The sequence below is a fragment of the Pseudorasbora parva genome, chromosome 3 (genome assembly GCF_024679245.1).
Source record: "Pseudorasbora parva isolate DD20220531a chromosome 3, ASM2467924v1, whole genome shotgun sequence".
In the NCBI taxonomy this organism is placed as follows: Eukaryota; Metazoa; Chordata; class Actinopteri; order Cypriniformes; family Gobionidae; genus Pseudorasbora; species Pseudorasbora parva.
The window spans coordinates 21,107,495-21,125,523 of record NC_090174.1 but is presented as its reverse complement, the minus strand read 5'-3'; the positions used below and the strand labels follow the sequence as shown (position 1 = coordinate 21,125,523).

At 37.5% G+C, this 18,029-nt stretch overlaps 1 protein-coding gene across 20 annotated transcripts in view; it reads right to left on the bottom strand.

Moving 5' to 3' along the window:
• The window catches only part of kcnt1b (potassium sodium-activated channel subfamily T member 1b), a 119,219-nt gene that overhangs the window by 35,926 nt on the left and 65,264 nt on the right, over positions 1-18,029 (bottom strand). For all 20 annotated transcript variants that reach the window (XR_010904321.1, XR_010904313.1, XR_010904316.1 and 17 more), the window contains 9 exons: positions 14,881-14,973; positions 14,710-14,758; positions 12,683-12,742; positions 11,982-12,056; positions 11,574-11,657; positions 8,788-8,882; positions 6,867-7,047; positions 6,429-6,593; positions 6,177-6,313 (listed from right to left, as the gene is read on the bottom strand). Coding sequence is in view for 11 of the 20 variants with exons in the window: in XM_067438089.1 (XP_067294190.1) it covers positions 6,177-6,313; positions 6,429-6,593; positions 6,867-7,047; positions 8,788-8,882; positions 11,574-11,657; positions 11,982-12,056; positions 12,683-12,742; positions 14,710-14,758; positions 14,881-14,973 (939 nt within the window). In the remaining 9 variants the exon portion in view is untranslated. The remainder of the gene's footprint in view (positions 1-6,176; positions 6,314-6,428; positions 6,594-6,866; positions 7,048-8,787; positions 8,883-11,573; positions 11,658-11,981; positions 12,057-12,682; positions 12,743-14,709; positions 14,759-14,880; positions 14,974-18,029) is intronic.

Below are 18,029 nucleotides of genomic sequence, written 5' to 3'. Positions count from 1 at the left end.
GCTTTGATTATGTTTACAGTGTGCAATATAACATGAGTTCATGTTTCACGTGTAAAAAAACCACAGTATTTTTCACACAATTTACTTATCTGTACAGCGCTGTTTCCTCTGTCCTAAAAACGGCCTGATGATTTCCTTGTTCTATGAAGTCCCTCCTTCAGAAACACGTAACGAGTTCTTATTGGGCCAGCGCTTCCCGTGTTGTGATTGGACAGCAGCTTAGCGCACTTTGCCCGGAAAGTTCCCGCCTCTTACCATAATGGGGAGATGCAAGCGCTGAATGCGGCTCTTCTCCACGTGGGAGAGCAACAAGACCACGCTCCCTTTTTTGCGTATTCTTGTGGGCGGAGGGTCAGTCAACAAATGGTTCTAGTGACGTCATTCAAGCAAGGAAGTGCAGGGCTGTAGTCCAAACTGGCCATTCGCTGTAGTCTTTGAAAGGGAACTTCTGTTAAATAAAATATCTCGCTTGGCATTGAACTTTGAGCTTTATAATTTTACAGGTATTATTTATGCTCCAACAGCAACATTTCACACTAACTAAAGTTTGAAAGACGGAATCGCGAAGAACGGGACCTTTAAAGCTGAAAGACTGTGAGGAATAACTATTGGCAAAAAAAAAAAAAAATCAAAGCACTCACAGCTTGCATAATTCACCCAGTAATATGCAGCAGCAACAAACACATCTTTAAAATTAGAAAGCATTTTCCCCGCATAGAGACTTTTAACAACAAAAGCAATTCCCTTAAAATCCTTTAAATTCCAACCTTCCAATTATAACACAGAGATTACACAACTGGCCAGGCAACTTTAGAAGGACTGAGTTTTATGAGAAATTCATTCACTGCAATATGAAGTTGGCATATTGAGACAGATTTGCTGCATTTTAATGAAGGAATATAGTAGGATTTTAAATGCAGTACCACTGCAAGAAAAAGCACATATATTTTCCTTAAATTTCAAGGCTTCTTTAATAAGAAACAGATGGGCTTGAGACTGGTGTCAGGTTTGGCTCTGATGGTGAAGCTTGCAGGTTTATTCTTCAATTTTCCACACAGACTAATTTAGTTTTTTGGGAGCCTGTCCAAAGCTTCAATTTAGAAACAGTTATTCAGTAGACATGTGCTAGTTTAAATCATAGAAATGACACATTGATGTACTGTATAGTCCTGTTAAAATATGACATCATACTTTTGACTTTTTGCACTCTTAGACTCTGAAAAGCTGGAAACACAAGTTGTCTTTCACAGAGAATAATGAGATTATGCTAATTTAATTAGCTAAACTACTTACTTTACTACAAACCTTATTCCAGTCCAAGACATAAATCGTCCACCACAATTACAGTTTTAAGGACCATTCTTCCAAGCTGTCCTATTGATGTTTACATTGATAGGAAGCGGGACTGCAAGTTGTCTTGCTCAATAGAAAACTGCTTAATTAAAGAACTACACACAATATCTTAATCTATGCTTAAAGGGTTAGTTCACCCAAAAATGAAAATTAGATGTTTATCTGCTTACCCCCCAGTGCAACCAACATACACTGCACATGCACTATATATAGAATCCTCAGTTGTGCCTGTGCACATCGGTCAAATGAGGTATCTACATGGTATATATCTATGATCGGGCCAGCTTGACCTCATCAGATGGAAGTTACTGCCGATGGGAAAGCTTGATGAGACTCGTCGGTAAAACAAATACTGTTCGGTTTCTCACATAAACCGATCAGTTCGTGTCTTAATAAATCAATGTGTCATCAGGAGCAGCAGGGTGTGTGCACGTTGCCTAAGCATGTATTTTTGTTTGTATGTTTTCCTCTCATATTGTTACCTATGCACCCCATTATATGACTGGCACACAGCAACGGTTGGGGTTAAAAATCTACATTTGTGTTCTGCTGAAGAAACAAACACAGCTACATGTTGGATGCACTGGGGGTAAGCAGATAAACATCTAATTTTCATTTTTGGGTGAACTAACCCTTTAAAGGAAGTGTTTGTATGATTGTGGCCAAAACTGGTACTGCAATCCCTTTCAAATTACTGTATCCAGCAGGAACGTTTGTGGCTGCAGCTGTGGTAACTAGAGCAGATCTGGCAACCCAGATGCCAAAATAGTGCTGACTTCATGATTGGTAGATAGGTGGAGGGCGGAGCTTCAGGCCAAAACACAACATGTCAACATCAACATCAGTTGCATGGCTGCAACAACAAGTTTTAAATGACAATATCTTGGCCGGACTACTGTTGTCAGTGATTAGACATTAAGAAATCATGTTAATTTCAAATACTTGAGACATATCAGGGCCATTTTATGATTATTGAAATACATTTCTTACATACAGTTCCTTTACATATTTTTTGTTTAATGTATCTCTTAATATACTGATGAATACAAAAGAGCTCTCACTGTCTCTGACACTATTTAACTCATTCTGAGGTCAATTCTCAAATTCTCAGTAATCTATTCATAGTATTAATGTATTTAAAAAGGACTTGAAGGGATGAAATCACTTGCAGCTACAGATCACTAAATGGCTCTCTCATAGACTCAAACGCAGAGTCAGAACCTCAATTTGAATTAACAGCAAAGGTGACTTTGATTAAAAAATTACACTTTAAGTCCAGACTTGCCATGCCATTTTGTATAAAGATACATGTGGTGGTCTTGGCTCACTTAGTGCCAGAGCTTGACATTTACTGTTTTGCTCACCAGCCACTGTGGCTGGTGGTTTTCCACAGTTATTAGCCATTTATTTATTCTAAACACACCCAAATCAAGTCTACATAACTATACACACTATAACATGACAGGTCGTCAAATCGTCCTACACTCTTAGAAGAAAAGGTTCTATCAGCGCTACGTATTTGGAACCCCTAAAAGTTTCTATATAGAACCCTTTATAAGTGCCAAAAGGGTTCTTTCTTGTTATTATAGAACCTTTTTAGCATAAAAGGTTCTTTGGAGTTGACTCTAAATGCTATTTTTTTTAAAACCTTTTTAGCATAAAAGGTTCTCTGGAGTTGAACTCCAAAGAACCTATCATGCTAAAAAGGTTCTATTATGACAAGAAATCACACTGATCTATATAGAGAATGATCATTATATAGATTAGTGGTGCATCATATCTGACACCTAGAATAACACTTTACAGCTGGTTTTATGACTGCAATGCTATTAAAGTTAGAAACATGTATACCAATGTTGTATGTAACTTTAGAGACAGTCACTGAATTTGCAAATATCGAACGTTCAGCATCAAGCCAACTTAACGCCAGTCACATAAGATGTGCTACAGTTCTGCTGTGATATTATTTGTTTGAAACTTTCGCAGGTGAAATAGAACAAAAACCGTCAATCACTGTTTAATGAATGACCTATGTACATCGCACATACATCTCTGCTTTATTGTTTATGATGAGATATTTTGTGAGTGAGAAAACACGCTCTGAACAAAACTCCCGCGTTTCAGTGATACTAATCTGAAAGACTGATTATTCGACACTGCATTCATAAACTCAACAGAATCGTGTGTGATTGGTTATAATGCGCAGCGCTGTGGAAGGTGTGATGGGATTAGACTGACTAAATTTAAATCATAACAAAATTTCAGTCATGATAAATCATGGCAGTTTGCCAGCACGTTCCATGACTGAACTAGATAATTAACAGCTTTTTTAACCAAACAATAATTTTTTGTATTACATTTTTTAGTTTCAAAGCTGCATTTAAAATCACTGGGATTCAAAATCTGAATAGGCATGTAAATGTGCATAACACTTCTGTAAAGGCCTATCCAAAATTACATTTGCTTCACTTCTTAGCTCTGCTTTGTATTTTAATTTAATCAGGAGCAAAATGCATTCACATTTAACCAAGGGACTTTTTAGGCCACGGGCAGATGCATTTTTATGGACTTCAAAAACAGAATAATCACTCCCATTAAAACCACTTCAGCTCTGCACCCCCCATTGGACCATATAACTCACGCACCACAAAACTAGACATATATGGTATCATTTGAAAGATTAGAACCTCAGCTTTCTTAAAGGGTTACTTTAGCGATTAGCATATGGTTTTGTATCAGTAGAAACCCTGGAGTATATTCAAATGATTGTGCTTTCCCCCCTCATATCCCCCTGAGACAAGAGATTTATGCATTTTATTTCTGGAAAAATTCCTCCTATGATGCAAATTGACGATATTTGCATCATAGGGGGAATGTTTGGCCAAAGGCTAAAGACTACAGCCAGCAGAGGGAGCTATTTCCGCATGTTTTGAACCCACGCATGGGGGATGGGAGATTACACTCGGAGCTCTGGTGCTATGGTGAGCAATGTAAGTCTTTTAACTTCTCAAATTAATTTCTATGAAAGTTAAGCTTGCAAAGGCATGAACTGAAACACGCCTCGCGTTGTGAATGTATGCCACGAGTGTAGTCGCGATTACCTCAGCTCTCATCACGAGACCTCATCAGCTCATTTATCTGACTCCTGGAGTTAGTGCTCAGTGCTGTGACACTCGCGCGGTGACTCACTCATTATATTGAACAGACACGTTCAGTTTTTAATTGTAGTGTCTTCTCCAACTCAGTCACAGTAATCAAGTTGGTGGCTTTGGGAATGGCCTCACAGGGCAGCGAAGCATTCTGGGAATTGTTGTCTTTCATCCCCATGAGACAAAAATACATTTTCTGTCTTTTCTCAGTCTAGAAGGCACCAAATTCAAAAATAATTTCACATTTCTACTACATTAACCCAGTTTAAATACAGATTCATCTTCCCAGCGCTGAAGTACCCCTTTAATAACCCAATAACTTCTGCATTTATATTACACAGAAGAAAATAATACGGTCTGAATTCGACCCCCCCCCGCGATGAACCCCCCTTGAGAAAAACATACAAATAATGTAAAATTTCATATTTTATCACATAAACACACCTAAAATAGACAAGTCACATATCAAATAAAAATGTTATCAGCCTCAAGAATATCGCGAAGCAGTTTATTTCACCGATCCAATCATTTACAGTAACTTTATTATCAAAAGAATCACAAAGATGGAAATTACTCCTTTGAACAAGCAAACACATGAGTCATATTTCTGTTTGGATCACAAACTCGTTGTAAAGCTACTAGCCTCAAATGCTATATCAGCTTGTATCTTAGGTTGTTTGCTTCAAAATGAGACTATTGTCACATGTCTGTGAGCAAGCATGGCCAAACGACACTGTAATATGTAACTGATGTCCAGATCAAAACATGTGATGCTGACAAATACTCTTATTATCCTTAGTTTTGATTGTCGATGTTAGCCGCAATGTTTGATGACGTCATCATCAATTGCAACATATTACAAAAAAGCTGAGAATATCAGCTCTTTATAGACACGTCGATCATGCTTCTAGACCAATCAGAGCCCGAGATCGCCCTTTACAAAGTTGAAGAGGTGGAGCCTTCTTTTCGATTTCCTAGTGGCCAGTTTATGTCAATGCAGATGAGTAGGAGTTATTAGACACTTTGGACAGATAAATCTCAATAACTATTTTTTTGGAAGGAGATATCAAGAAAATTATTTTTCCCCTGTTTAGTGCCAATTTATAGAATCAACAGAAACTTCCAAAAAGCTTGGTGATAAACCAAACTAATAGAAATGTTTAGATTTTTAAATAACAAATTAATTAAAAATAAATCTAAATATTTATTTTTATATATGTTTATCATAAAATTGTGAATAGATACAATAGAATATATGAAATATCCCACCATCGTGTTAAAATGTAGAGTTTTTTCTGTAAAATGAGACCATTTTTATCAGTTTACTCCAATGTATGTGGGTAGGGTGCTCTTTTAAATTCAGATATTCCTAATTCTCAAAAAAAAAGCTAAATGTGCTGCAGAGCTGAAGTGGTTGGATTAGCCAGGACTTTTTTATTATAACTCCAATTTTATTAGTCTAAAAGAAGAATGTCATATACACCTAGGATGACTTGAGGGCGAGTAAATCGTGGGCTAATTTTCATTTTTGGATGAACTAACCATCTAACTACTACCTTTCTGATATATTAAGAGTTATTAGGGGTTTATGGAGGCAAACGTCATAGTTATTAGTTAATAGTTAATAGTGAGAATTGAACCCTAAACTAAAGTGTGACCAAATAAACAACCTACTTGGCCCTCATTAGGTCTTGGTCCTTCAGTGCAGAGCCTTGGAGGTAGATGACCCGTTGAGACCACAGCGGGATCTGCAGTATACGCCGCACCTGGATGTCCATCTCCGTGGGACAGAGTATCACCACATAATAATCCTAGACATTTGAGAAATTATAATACCACCATCACAAACTGAGCTAGATTAGCATATCAGAAAAACACAGAACAATAATAAACACTCACTTACAGTATATGGGTTTATGCATGTACCTGTAGTCTCGGGTGAGCATAGAACTCATTGAGGAAATCCATAAGCAAGTCTATTTTAAGAGAAGTAACACAGAGAACCACATGTTTCTCTGTCTGAGCACGGTGTCTGCTGTAGTTTCCACCAGACTTCTGCCTCTCCATCCAAAGATACGCCAACTCCTCAAACTGTTGTTGAAATGAGAGACAGAAAGGAAGTACGGCGTGAACACAGTAAATTATTAACAGTAACACTCATTTCGGCTTTAATCATCTAAAAAATGAAATGCAAAAAGTGCTCAGTGAGGTTGGATCTCCATTCATTCAGCTGTGTAAATGTAATCACAAATAAGCAGTAATTAGTAGTTTAATTAGACAAAAATCATAATTAAGAGTTAGTTAATAGTGAGAACATTAATACAAAAGCTACTGGTTTTGCTGTTTGTGGGCTGATCGTGACACCTGTAATGGCAGCACCACCAGAGCAACACAGATCATGATGACCACCAGTAGCTGAGAGGGCCAGATTTTTGGTGTGACGTCTCCATAACCAACAGTCGAGAAGGTGACGATGCAGAAATATAAAGAGTCGAAGAGGGTGAGACTCTTTCCTGCCCGCTCAAGGTGCTGAATCCCACAAGCCCTAAAGAGCATCACAAAACATTTCAGGAAGCAATTTCAAAAAATACTTCAAATAAATGTAGCATCATGTGATTTTTATAGTTTAATTAGAAAGGCATTTTAAGGCTTTAATGCTCTTTCCATGAATAGGATTCAGTAGAGCTGCTCAGTCATGATGTCAATTTGTAGGCTTGCCCAGAAGGCCATTTCACCACAGGCTCCCTCAGGAATTTCGAATGGGTTTCCGATTTGTGTAAAATAAGGTCTGTGGTTAGCATTATTTCAAGAGACTTTCCCATTTTGTTCTACAAAATAAATTACAAAGTCATATCTCAAAGGGAAATATTAAAAACACTGTGTGCTTTATAACATTCATTTAATTGATACTATAAACACATAAGGACTATAACAGTTGTCTGATTTATCAAGTCAACTCATATTACATGGTAGTTGTAGTCCTTAGGTAAGAACTTTATTCTGACAGGCCCCTTTAAAATGGTAAAATATAAACACACACACACACACACACACACACACACACACACACACACACACACACACACACACACACACACACACACACACACACACACATGTTGGTCTATGTGGTTTACAGGGACTCTCCATAGGCGTAATGGTTTTTATACTGCACAAACCGTATTTTCTATCCTCTTACACTGCCCCAGCCCCTAAACCTACCCATCACAGGAAACATGCTGCATTTTTACTTTCTCAAAAAAACATCATTTAGTATGTTTTTAAGGCCATTTGAATTACGAGGACATTTGATATGTCCTCATAAACCACATTTATAGGGTAATACCAGTGTTATACCCATGTAGTTATACAAATTTGTGTCCCCATAAACCACATAAACAGGCTCACACACACACACACACACACACACACACACACACACACACACACACACACACACACACACACACACACACACACACACACACACACACACACACACACACACACACACACACACACACACACACACACACACACACACACACACACACACACACACACACACGTCGTGTTTCCATGTTTTATGGGGACTTTCCATAGGCGTAATGGATTTCATACTGTACAAACTGTACATCCTATCCCCCTACACTGCCCCTGCCCCTAAACCTACCCATCACAGGAAACATTCTGCATTTTTACTTTCTCAAAAAAACTCCTTCTGTGTGATTTATAGGATGTTTTCCTCATCCACAAGGACAAGGATTTCGGATATTGACATCTTTGTGGGGACATTTTGTCCCCATAACGTATATTTTCAAATATACTTAATGTGCTTGGTGACCTACACTGCATTATAAAAGATGTTCATTTCACAATCCTTTGTCCTTTTGTAACTTTGTACCTTTGTATTTTTCTCAAAGTTTGATAGTGTGATTCATCTCAGAGCTGGGTGGCTTACATCTCTTAACTAAGGATTCTTTGTAAATCCCTACAGAGAAAATTAATGGGAAAATAATTCCAGATTCCAGACTGCAGAAAAAGGGGAGCAGTGACAGTTATTCTCTATTAAATACTCAGTGGATTTTGTTCACTATTCCTAAAAAATGGGACTCTCGTTTTGACACATGGGGAAAAAGTTAATTTGGATTAACTGATGTGCATTTTTGATAAGGGTGGTTAATTCATATCAACACAGTGTGACTGTTTTAGATTGGCAGCATTAGATACAAGACTGTAAAAGGCTAAAGCCCCTTCAGGGATATCAGAGATCAAAGAGCTTTACCCAGTGAAGACCAGACAGAGCAGTGTACAGATCAGAATGAGGACCTGGTTGAACATGGCAGAGTGTGTGCGCTGAATGGCACGATGGAGATCATTCTAGAAAGTAACAGAGATAAGTGAGAGAGATCTCTTTTCTCAGAGAATAAGCCAAGACAAGAATGCAAGAATAACACACACAACAATGCAGGCAACGTGAGGTCTCTGTAAAAGCCCCGTTCTGTATAAAAGTTTGCCCACTTAAGAGCCTTTAAAAAGAACTTAATAAGCTTCATTATCTTCCATTCATTTTACAATGAAGGTCTAGTGCTCTTCACACAACTAAATCTTCTATTCCACTGACCTTAATAGAGCAAACTATACAAGGAAATGTGAATGCTTTTCATAACTGTACTGCTCAGCTATATAGAAGATACATGCTAAAGGTATAGGGTAGGCAATTTTTCTAATAAACACTTAAACTGGTTGAAACTCTCTTCTAATCCTGATAGCAATCATTAATATAAGTGCTCTGAATATTAAAACATGTACATATATCTCCTGTAGAAGTCTCAGGATCAAAAAGTGTTCGTCCAATTCAATGACTGAATGCTGCAATACGATGTCTTACTTGCCTGACAACATATGTATTTTCATACCTCCACGCACCCTGCTTGTGCAGACATCACACGTCATCAGTGTGCTCCTTAAATCCAGGCGCACGCTGTACGATTTATAATAGTTCTTTATGATTGTAGCTTGTCAGAAGTTTTCCATTATCAACACATTCACTTTTGGTAACTGTTATATAAATGACTGGAAGGGTGGCTAACAAAGTCAATTTCTTTTTAATTTTGGTCATAGTTTTGTAAAACTAAAGACGATTTAACAGTCGTCGAAGAAGAAGTCAAAAATCACCAAATCACTTTCATTTGAGGTAAAATTTTATCGCAACATTAATTGTCATTAATTTTCTGTCTGTGAACATATCAAACTAACAACCAAGGACTACAGATTTTAGCCCAGGATCAGAAGAATCTTTTAGGATTTTCAAAATTTGTCTCAGATGACCAAACCGTGGCCAAAATCGTAGTGTGAACACAGCTTAAGGCAATGCAGAGTTGTAGAAACAGAGCGCCACAAACACACAACAGCTTTTTACAGTTCCTCCTGAAGCAAAACGGCAGGCTTATACTACGTTCTTGTCATAATTACGAGATGGCAATCCATGAAGCGTGACATCCTCAGACTCAGATTTATGTTTTCCTATGTCAACACTATTAACACCGAAATGAACTTTCCGCATTTTACATTTTTTATTATTGGAATGTTATGTGCTTTGAGACATGAGGTAATTTAACGCTGTATCTTGTCTCGTGGTGCTTTGCAGACTCTGCTCTGGCTGTGTTCATGTGTTTTAAAGGAGGCATGACTTCATAAAGCGCTCTGAAAAGGGAGGTTGGGATTAGAGACCTGCACTCCCGCGAAGTACCGCAGGACCCAGCACAACCGAGTGCGGCGCGGGACAATATTTGATGGGTGAATACGGATGCGGGCGGCAAGATATAATTGTGTCCGGGTTGCGGGAAAATTAAATTATTTACGGGACTCCCGCAAAGTGGAAATATCTAACAAAATTAAATAACTACACACAAATAATCCTTTATTTATAATAAAATAAAATAAAAATGATTTACAGGAGCATGGTCGGAAGCTAACTCTCGTGTGGTTGATAGGCGAAGAACAGCCAAGCCTACCACACAGTGTCAAAATGTCTGAACCGCATGACTCTACGGATAAGTGCTACAGATATAGTAAGTTATTAAAGAAAGGAACATGGAAAACTACTTGTCTATTTTGTTATTGAGGAATAAGGATATTTTTTTGTTTAACGTTCTAAGGAATTGCTAAAAGCAAAGAAAGCAGTATTAGGCCCTAGGCTACTTTTCCTTTGAACATGAAATAAATCCAGGTTTATTATTATATAATTTATTAGGCTATACTATAGCCTAATTATTATAGGTATATTTTTTTATTTACATTTCTTACTTTTTTTTTTACTGTATTTCTATGCCCTAAGTTCCTTGTTCATGTTCATCCATTTAATTAAACACAAATAAAATAAAACATTTGTTTATTTTCCTTTTATATATATTCAACAGGCAGAATATGCAAGTAAAAAAAAAAAAAAACGTATACATTTACCCGCGGGATTTTGCGGGCGGGAGTGGGACGAAACTTGATTGTTTGCAGGCGGCAGCCGGAGAAAATAATATTTATTTCTTGCGTGAGCAGGACGGATATCTCTAGTTGGAATCTCGTGCTTTCTGGGCTAGCTTGCTGTTGCTAGCCTCTGCAAAATTGTCTAACCTGCCTTGAATTACAGTCCCATGACCAAGGGATCAGGCCTTGAATGGCTCCCTTAGTTTTGTTAATTATCATCTCTCAGGAAAATATATATTTTTTTAAAGTATGGGGGTAAAAATGTAATCTTCAAAGCATTGTGACATTTCAGTGATTATTAGCATTCTCTTTAACCAGTTTCTCTGCTTAAAGCATTTGTAAAAGGACATTCCCCCTGCCAGGTTTTCTCTGGCCATTTGACCTGACCATCTGGCAGGGAAGGGAACGCTGGCATCCTCTCAGATTTTGCTCATTGATGATGCGTTTTCATTTCTCAAGTGCATAATGAAGTAAAGCTTCCCAACAGAGCAATATCATCAAACAACACAGATGTAATTCTGCTAAGACACCCAAAACAATTTCCTGTAGTCATGTAAAATGCACAACACAGCTGCACAATCTACTTACAATCATGTTCTCCAGCGCTGATTTTGCAAGCCAACAATTAAGAAACACAGGAACAAATATGTTTCTTAGCGGAGCCCAAAAGATCTACAAAAAATGGATTATATTAGAAAACCTGTATGTCCCTCCATAGCTTTTACATCTGTAATGCCATTAGCATAAAAAATAATAAACCTATAATTTGCTCCCAATGACTGCTAGTCAAAAATGTATATTTGTTACTTGGCTAATTGTTACATTTCAGTAATAATCATTCCTTCTCACGATTGATTTTCACGTATCAGTGGCTATTTACATAATTACACTTAATCACAACAATATAACAGTACTCATAAATTACTATCAACAAAATGTTGTGACGGCAGCAACTGGATATGTGCTTCTGTGTCCACCAGAATCTTCATCACTTACTGTTATTATAAATGGCACTGTATTGATCATCTCAATGATGAAGGAGATTTGGAAAATTTGCTCCCAAATGTTCCCCTAGAAATTAAATAAATATAAGTTATACTGAAGAAGCATTAACAAGTTAGAAAATGCACATAAAAAAATAATAAATCGCAACACTAAAAACGCTGATCCTAATTCACATCTACTGCATATCTCCCATAAACAGTATTTGACTAAATGGAGTTGTGCATCCCAAATGATAGTGTAATAATACAGTCAAATGTACTTGCAATGTAAATAGTTTGTTGAGTGGGGATTTAAACATACTTTAAAAAAGATTTCAGTTTATAGGTGAAGTTGTGAAGTTGTCTTGTATCCCAATTCACGCGCAGAGACAACTATGTAAAAGTCAGACAGCTATTGACTTCCCAGAAAAGTGTATACTGCCTAGGCACGATATAAGTGGGAAAACTGGGATGAAGACTTTAATTACAATAAAGATTACTTCCAGCTCCCAACGGCAGAAAAAAATCGGCCCTTTTCTTGATAAATCAATAAAGAAACTTTCTGTTAAAAGTGAGAAACACTTCCCATTACAGGGGAACTAAAGAAATAAAGGGACATTGTAGCAACCCAAGGGAAGCTGAAATGGTCAGATTTCATTTAGATCAGTGGATATAATGCTCACAAGGGCAGAATAACAATGACTATAATCTTACCTTGTAGCTGAGATACACCAGGAGCATTGCTTGCAAGAAGCTAATTAAGGCCACTGTCACCTGTGGTGCATAATCATAATTTTGATTAGCAGAGTATCAATATCAGAGTATAATGAGATTGCAGGAAAAAAAATACATATCAGAGTCTGAGTACCATCAGTGGGAGACATAGTCATAAAGAAACATGAATACTGATGTTCACTCTTAAAAATAAAGGTTACTCAATACAAAACCCTCCTGGGGTCTGTCCTCTAGAACTGTCAGGTTTTATTCAGGCAGCAAACAGGACAAAAGAAGATTGCAACGGACAGACAGGACCACTGTGAGGATAACTGGTCCATGGTTTTTCACTGTTTATATCACTCTGTGTTCCAGACAGACTGTCAGTCTATATAGTGGTGTATATTTTTCATTTTTTATGCTGGTTATTCAGTCCTCGCACAATTATACAATTCACTCAACTGATTTGTTCAAAGCACACTGATTTATTAAGGATCCAAACAAGTGACTTACTGTATGTTTTATATTCTCTGAATTACTCACTAAAGCGATTAGTCCAAATGAGATACAGGTGACTGTGAGTGAGTCATTTGAGTTATTCACTCGACTTTTTCATTCAAAGCACATGATTCATCCAGGAATGAAACAATCCCTGCATCCCAATTCGCATACTATTTATACTAAATGGATTTCGAAAATAGAATTAATATGTCCCAAATCGTAGTATGTTGAAAAGAGTATTCCAAAGATACCCGGATGGTCAACTATTTCCGGTCAGAATCCGAAGTGCGGAGATTAGAAATACAAACCCGGATAATAAGTGTTAAAAAACTACAAACATGATGCATGTGCGAGTCCGACGGCTAAGTAGAGAGGTTTAGTTAAAGGGGTTTGAGTGATCAATTATCAGTATTTAACATGACGAAAAGATATTTATTCAGTGTTTTCCACATTATATTTCACCTGCAGCAGCATTGTGATATTTTGTAATGACACGTTTGGCCATTAACTTTTAAATGCATAATTATATTTAAACCACAAACACATGAGGAGAGTCTGCATTAAAGACTCACACATGGCAGATCATCGAGCGGCTACATTTCTCTCTGATACGCTAGGAAATGAATCTGAATCGGAGGATTTGAACTGTCTGATGATCGACAGGGCAGATAAACGGTGACGGGATACACGTAACTAAGCAACAGAGTCCGTTAAACATGACAAGTAGTATGTCCCAAAGCTTGCATACTCTTCTGCTACACACTCAAAAGTATATACCTTTTCTTCACAAAAAGAGTATACACTTTTAGGACGTAGAATAAGTAGGCGAATTAGGTTGCAGCATATAACTGTTTTTATATATGTATTATTGAATCATTCACTCAAACAATTTCTACCGAAAGATTTCTACCGTTGTTTTGGCTTAGTTTGGAATTATTTTGTTAAAGGAGAAAAACCAAAGAACCTGTCAGGTTCTTTGTTTTTGCTCCTCCAACAAAATAATTATTATAAATATAATAATTATATAAATATTGTGTCTAAAATGTCACTCAAAAGTAACTTATTGTTTATTATACTGATGTATTTTCACACTCACAGTAGTGCAGTCGTTCTGAGACAGAACAAAATATTCTTATTCTAAAGCACCAAAACATATTTTAAATGTGCCCTAGAAAGAGTTGAAACAATATTTTTCAAATTGTTGTCTGATTTTTACATAAAGGAAATGTGGCTTATTTAAGGTTAAAAAAGGTCAAATGTCCCCCAGTTGATTGTGTGCAGGTCCACATTAATACTGCCTGGCCTTGAACATGGGCTGGTTATATGCAACATAACTCTTATTATTCAACTGTCAAGATAAATACAGTTTCCTTCTAAGGCACTTGTAAAGAAATATATTATAAAATGTTTGTTGTACAATGTAAAAAGGTTCTTTAAATTCACACTGTAAACATCTTTGGTTCTGAAACCTGTAACCTTTATTTTTGAGCGTGGTTCATAAAAATAAATACAAAATCTCAATCTACCTGTATTGCCCATAAAGGAACTCTCCTATTCACCCAAAATATTAACTCCCTTCAAGAAATACAGCACAAGAAACACAAGAAGATGAGAAAATTAGAAAACATATTCAAGAACAAACACACTTTATTTAGTAAAGTTGATCTCATAATATCTAAGTTCAGATATGGTCTCACCAGTTTATTTGCGGGGGATCTGCGGTCAGGTTTGTTGTGTAGTTTGCACACGCTTTGCCACAAAGGGCTTCTGTGATGTTTGTGCAGTTTTTCCTATAATCATGATAACAGGCAGTTAGGACACAACAGACATAAAATGAAAGACATCAGGGTTGAATTTATTTGATCGCTGCTTAGGTATCCCTCTCCTCTCCCAGAATGCTTGTGCACAAGAGCACACAGCTCTCTCTCTCTCTCTCTCTCTCTCTCTCTCTCTCTCTCTCTCTCTCTCTCTCTCTCTCTCTCTCTCTCTCTCTCTCTCTCTCTCTCTCTCTCTCTCTCTCTCTCAGATTCAAATAGCTTTATTGGCATGGTGAAGGAAATCTTTACATTGCCAAAGCATTCATAACACTATACGAAATAAATAATAATACAAATAAAATAAAATTACATGAAAATAAACATAGCAATAAAAATGTCCAATCTTCTAATATTTACAAAGTGGTTAGCTCTCTCTCTCTCTCTCTCTCTCTCTCTCTCTCTCTCTCTCTCTCTCTCTCTCTCTCTGAGTTGATTTGGTGTTATAAGGGGGCTCTGTGTGAAATTATTGATGAAAGTTTACAGTTTGCACATGTTTTGGAATGAGTTTTATGGATATTTGATATATTGAATGTGTATATTTTTGTACTCTGGTAGGTAGGAACTGAATGTATTAGTTTAGGTTATTTGTAATAAAGGTTTGTTAAAATTCAAAATTCTCTCTCTCTCTCTCTCTCTCTCTCTCTCTCTCTCTCTCTCTCTCTCTCTCTCTCTCTCTCTCTCTCTCTCTCTCTCTCTCTCTCTCTCTCTCTCTCTCGTCCCTTAATGTTTTAGTTGCTTGTACTGAGAACAACTCTAATGGACACTACGTACTGAGAACAACTCTAATGGACACTACAGATTAAGAAGTCAGGATTAATCTGGAGAGGAATTTAAACGGTGCTTTTGAGACGTCTGTTAATGTATTTTGTTTCGGTGAGCTGCTGTTGTAGTCACGGAAGACTTGAAGAAAAACCATTATACAACAGTTAGTTCAGGTCCTCTAAGATGATTAGACATGCAGTGTTCAAAGACAGCGGAGATTTTGTGTGAAATGTAGTCATTTGTATCATTCTGCTGTTCCACAGTGAATGAATGAAAATGGAATTGACTTTTTTTGCATTGAACAAAGGGCATTTTTTTAAAGGTCAGAATGTCTGTTTTTTCTCACTCCAGGATCACACAGAGTGGGTTCTTTTAAACAATCACTCAATATCTCACTATGGGAAACGTCTCCGGTGTTAAACTACGGAAGCACCAATTACATCACGTATGTCTAAAGGGCGGAACAATCACAATTCATGACTAGAAGCACTCACCCTCACCATCTCTTCCCTGTGAAGACTTTCTTTCAGCACATACTGCGTTGCACTAGTTCACAAATGTACCGTTAATGCTATTGCCAAAGCAGTTCAGATCTGTTGTGGGTTTCTCTGCTTGTTACTGAGCTTTTCTGCTTCGCTTTCAATAGAGTTGTGTCCTAGCCTAGTTAGGTTTCTGAGTATTTTAACTCACCATGTCTGCGTCAAAGATCATCACAGAGAAAGAAAAAAAAGATGCCCCTTTCTGCTCATGTCTGGTGGATTCAATTCAATGTGTCATGGGTGTCAAGCAAGCTCAGTCCGTACTGCTTAATGTGGAAAGTTTTGCTCAACCCTCTCCCCTGCGTGATTTTTCTTTGTGGGGGGATTTAATGAATGCCGAGTCCCCTGAGCTGGGTACACACTACAATATATTTTGACGATTTTGGGTCGATTTCTCCCCTTCCGACAATCGTAGGTAAAGTCCCGATTATCTTGATGGTTCTGCCGATAATTTACCCGATTTTCCTGTGGCGTGAAGTGTGCTAAGAGTGACTGAATCTGCTCAGAAGAACGTCGAAGCCGCCCCAATTTCGAATCGTAAATATTCAACGTGTTGAATATTCATAATTAATAATAATAATAATAATTTGTTACATTTATATAGTACTTTTCTAGGCACTCAAAGCGCTTTACATAGAAGGGGGGATCTCATTAACCACCACCAATGTGCAGCATCCACCTGGATGATGCGACGGCAGACATATTGCGCCAGAACGTTCACCACACACTGGCTTATGATGGAGAGGAGACCGAGTGATGAAGCCAATCATAAAAATATATATTTTGTAATATATATAATCTTAGTAACAATGAACTACTGGATAAGTATCAGTCTGGCTTTAAAAGGAAGCAGTGATTTGTACTCGAGACTCAGAGTCGGTCTCGAGACCATATTTTAATGTTCTCGGTCTCACCATGGACACGGAATTGACTCGTACTCGAACATATTAGGACTCTGACTTATTTCCGAGTCCACTCGAGTCCCATTCAAAATATTCCATTCAAAAGTATGATTATTACTCAATGTTAATATTTCTTTAAATTGATGTTTGACACTTCCAATGATGTGTGGTTTTCTTAAGCGCAACAGAGCATGACTAATGCAAAAGTAGCAGGACTCATCCTCAGGAAGGATATCATGTGGAGCGAGCCTCTAGCTCTTAACTATGTGGCGGCGGGACACTGGTTGTTTGTAAATGGAATATGTTAGCGTGTGGTGTGCTTTCCTGATCACATCGTGGAACTCCACGCACCAGAGGAACAAAACTACTTAAATCTACTATTTCTAAACATCATGTTTGTGCTCTCTCAGATTTTGAAAATCTTGTACGATTTTAAAAAACTTTTAGTGTGGCCACAGCATTACACCGCTGTTGATCCAACAGCTGTTAGCGGAGAGTGATGAGGTGGAGGGAGATGAGGAGGAGGATTTCTCACTTAGAGAACCGGGGTTATGCAAGTAACCTAACGTTTTCTCTCACCAGTGAGAGCTGTAACAAGCTGAACAAAAGCAATATCACACAAGCAAGAGTGATGAAAACATTGTGCCACTTAAACTGCTGAGCCTTCCCTTACACCTTGAAACCTAACCATGCCACAAAACCTGTCCCTAAACGTACCCTTTACCCATATTACCTCATTTGACCTCAATAGCAGCAAAAGTGTTTTGCTGTGCAATATGAACGCAGTTAGTATTTACAGATAGTATTTAAATACACCTAATATTAA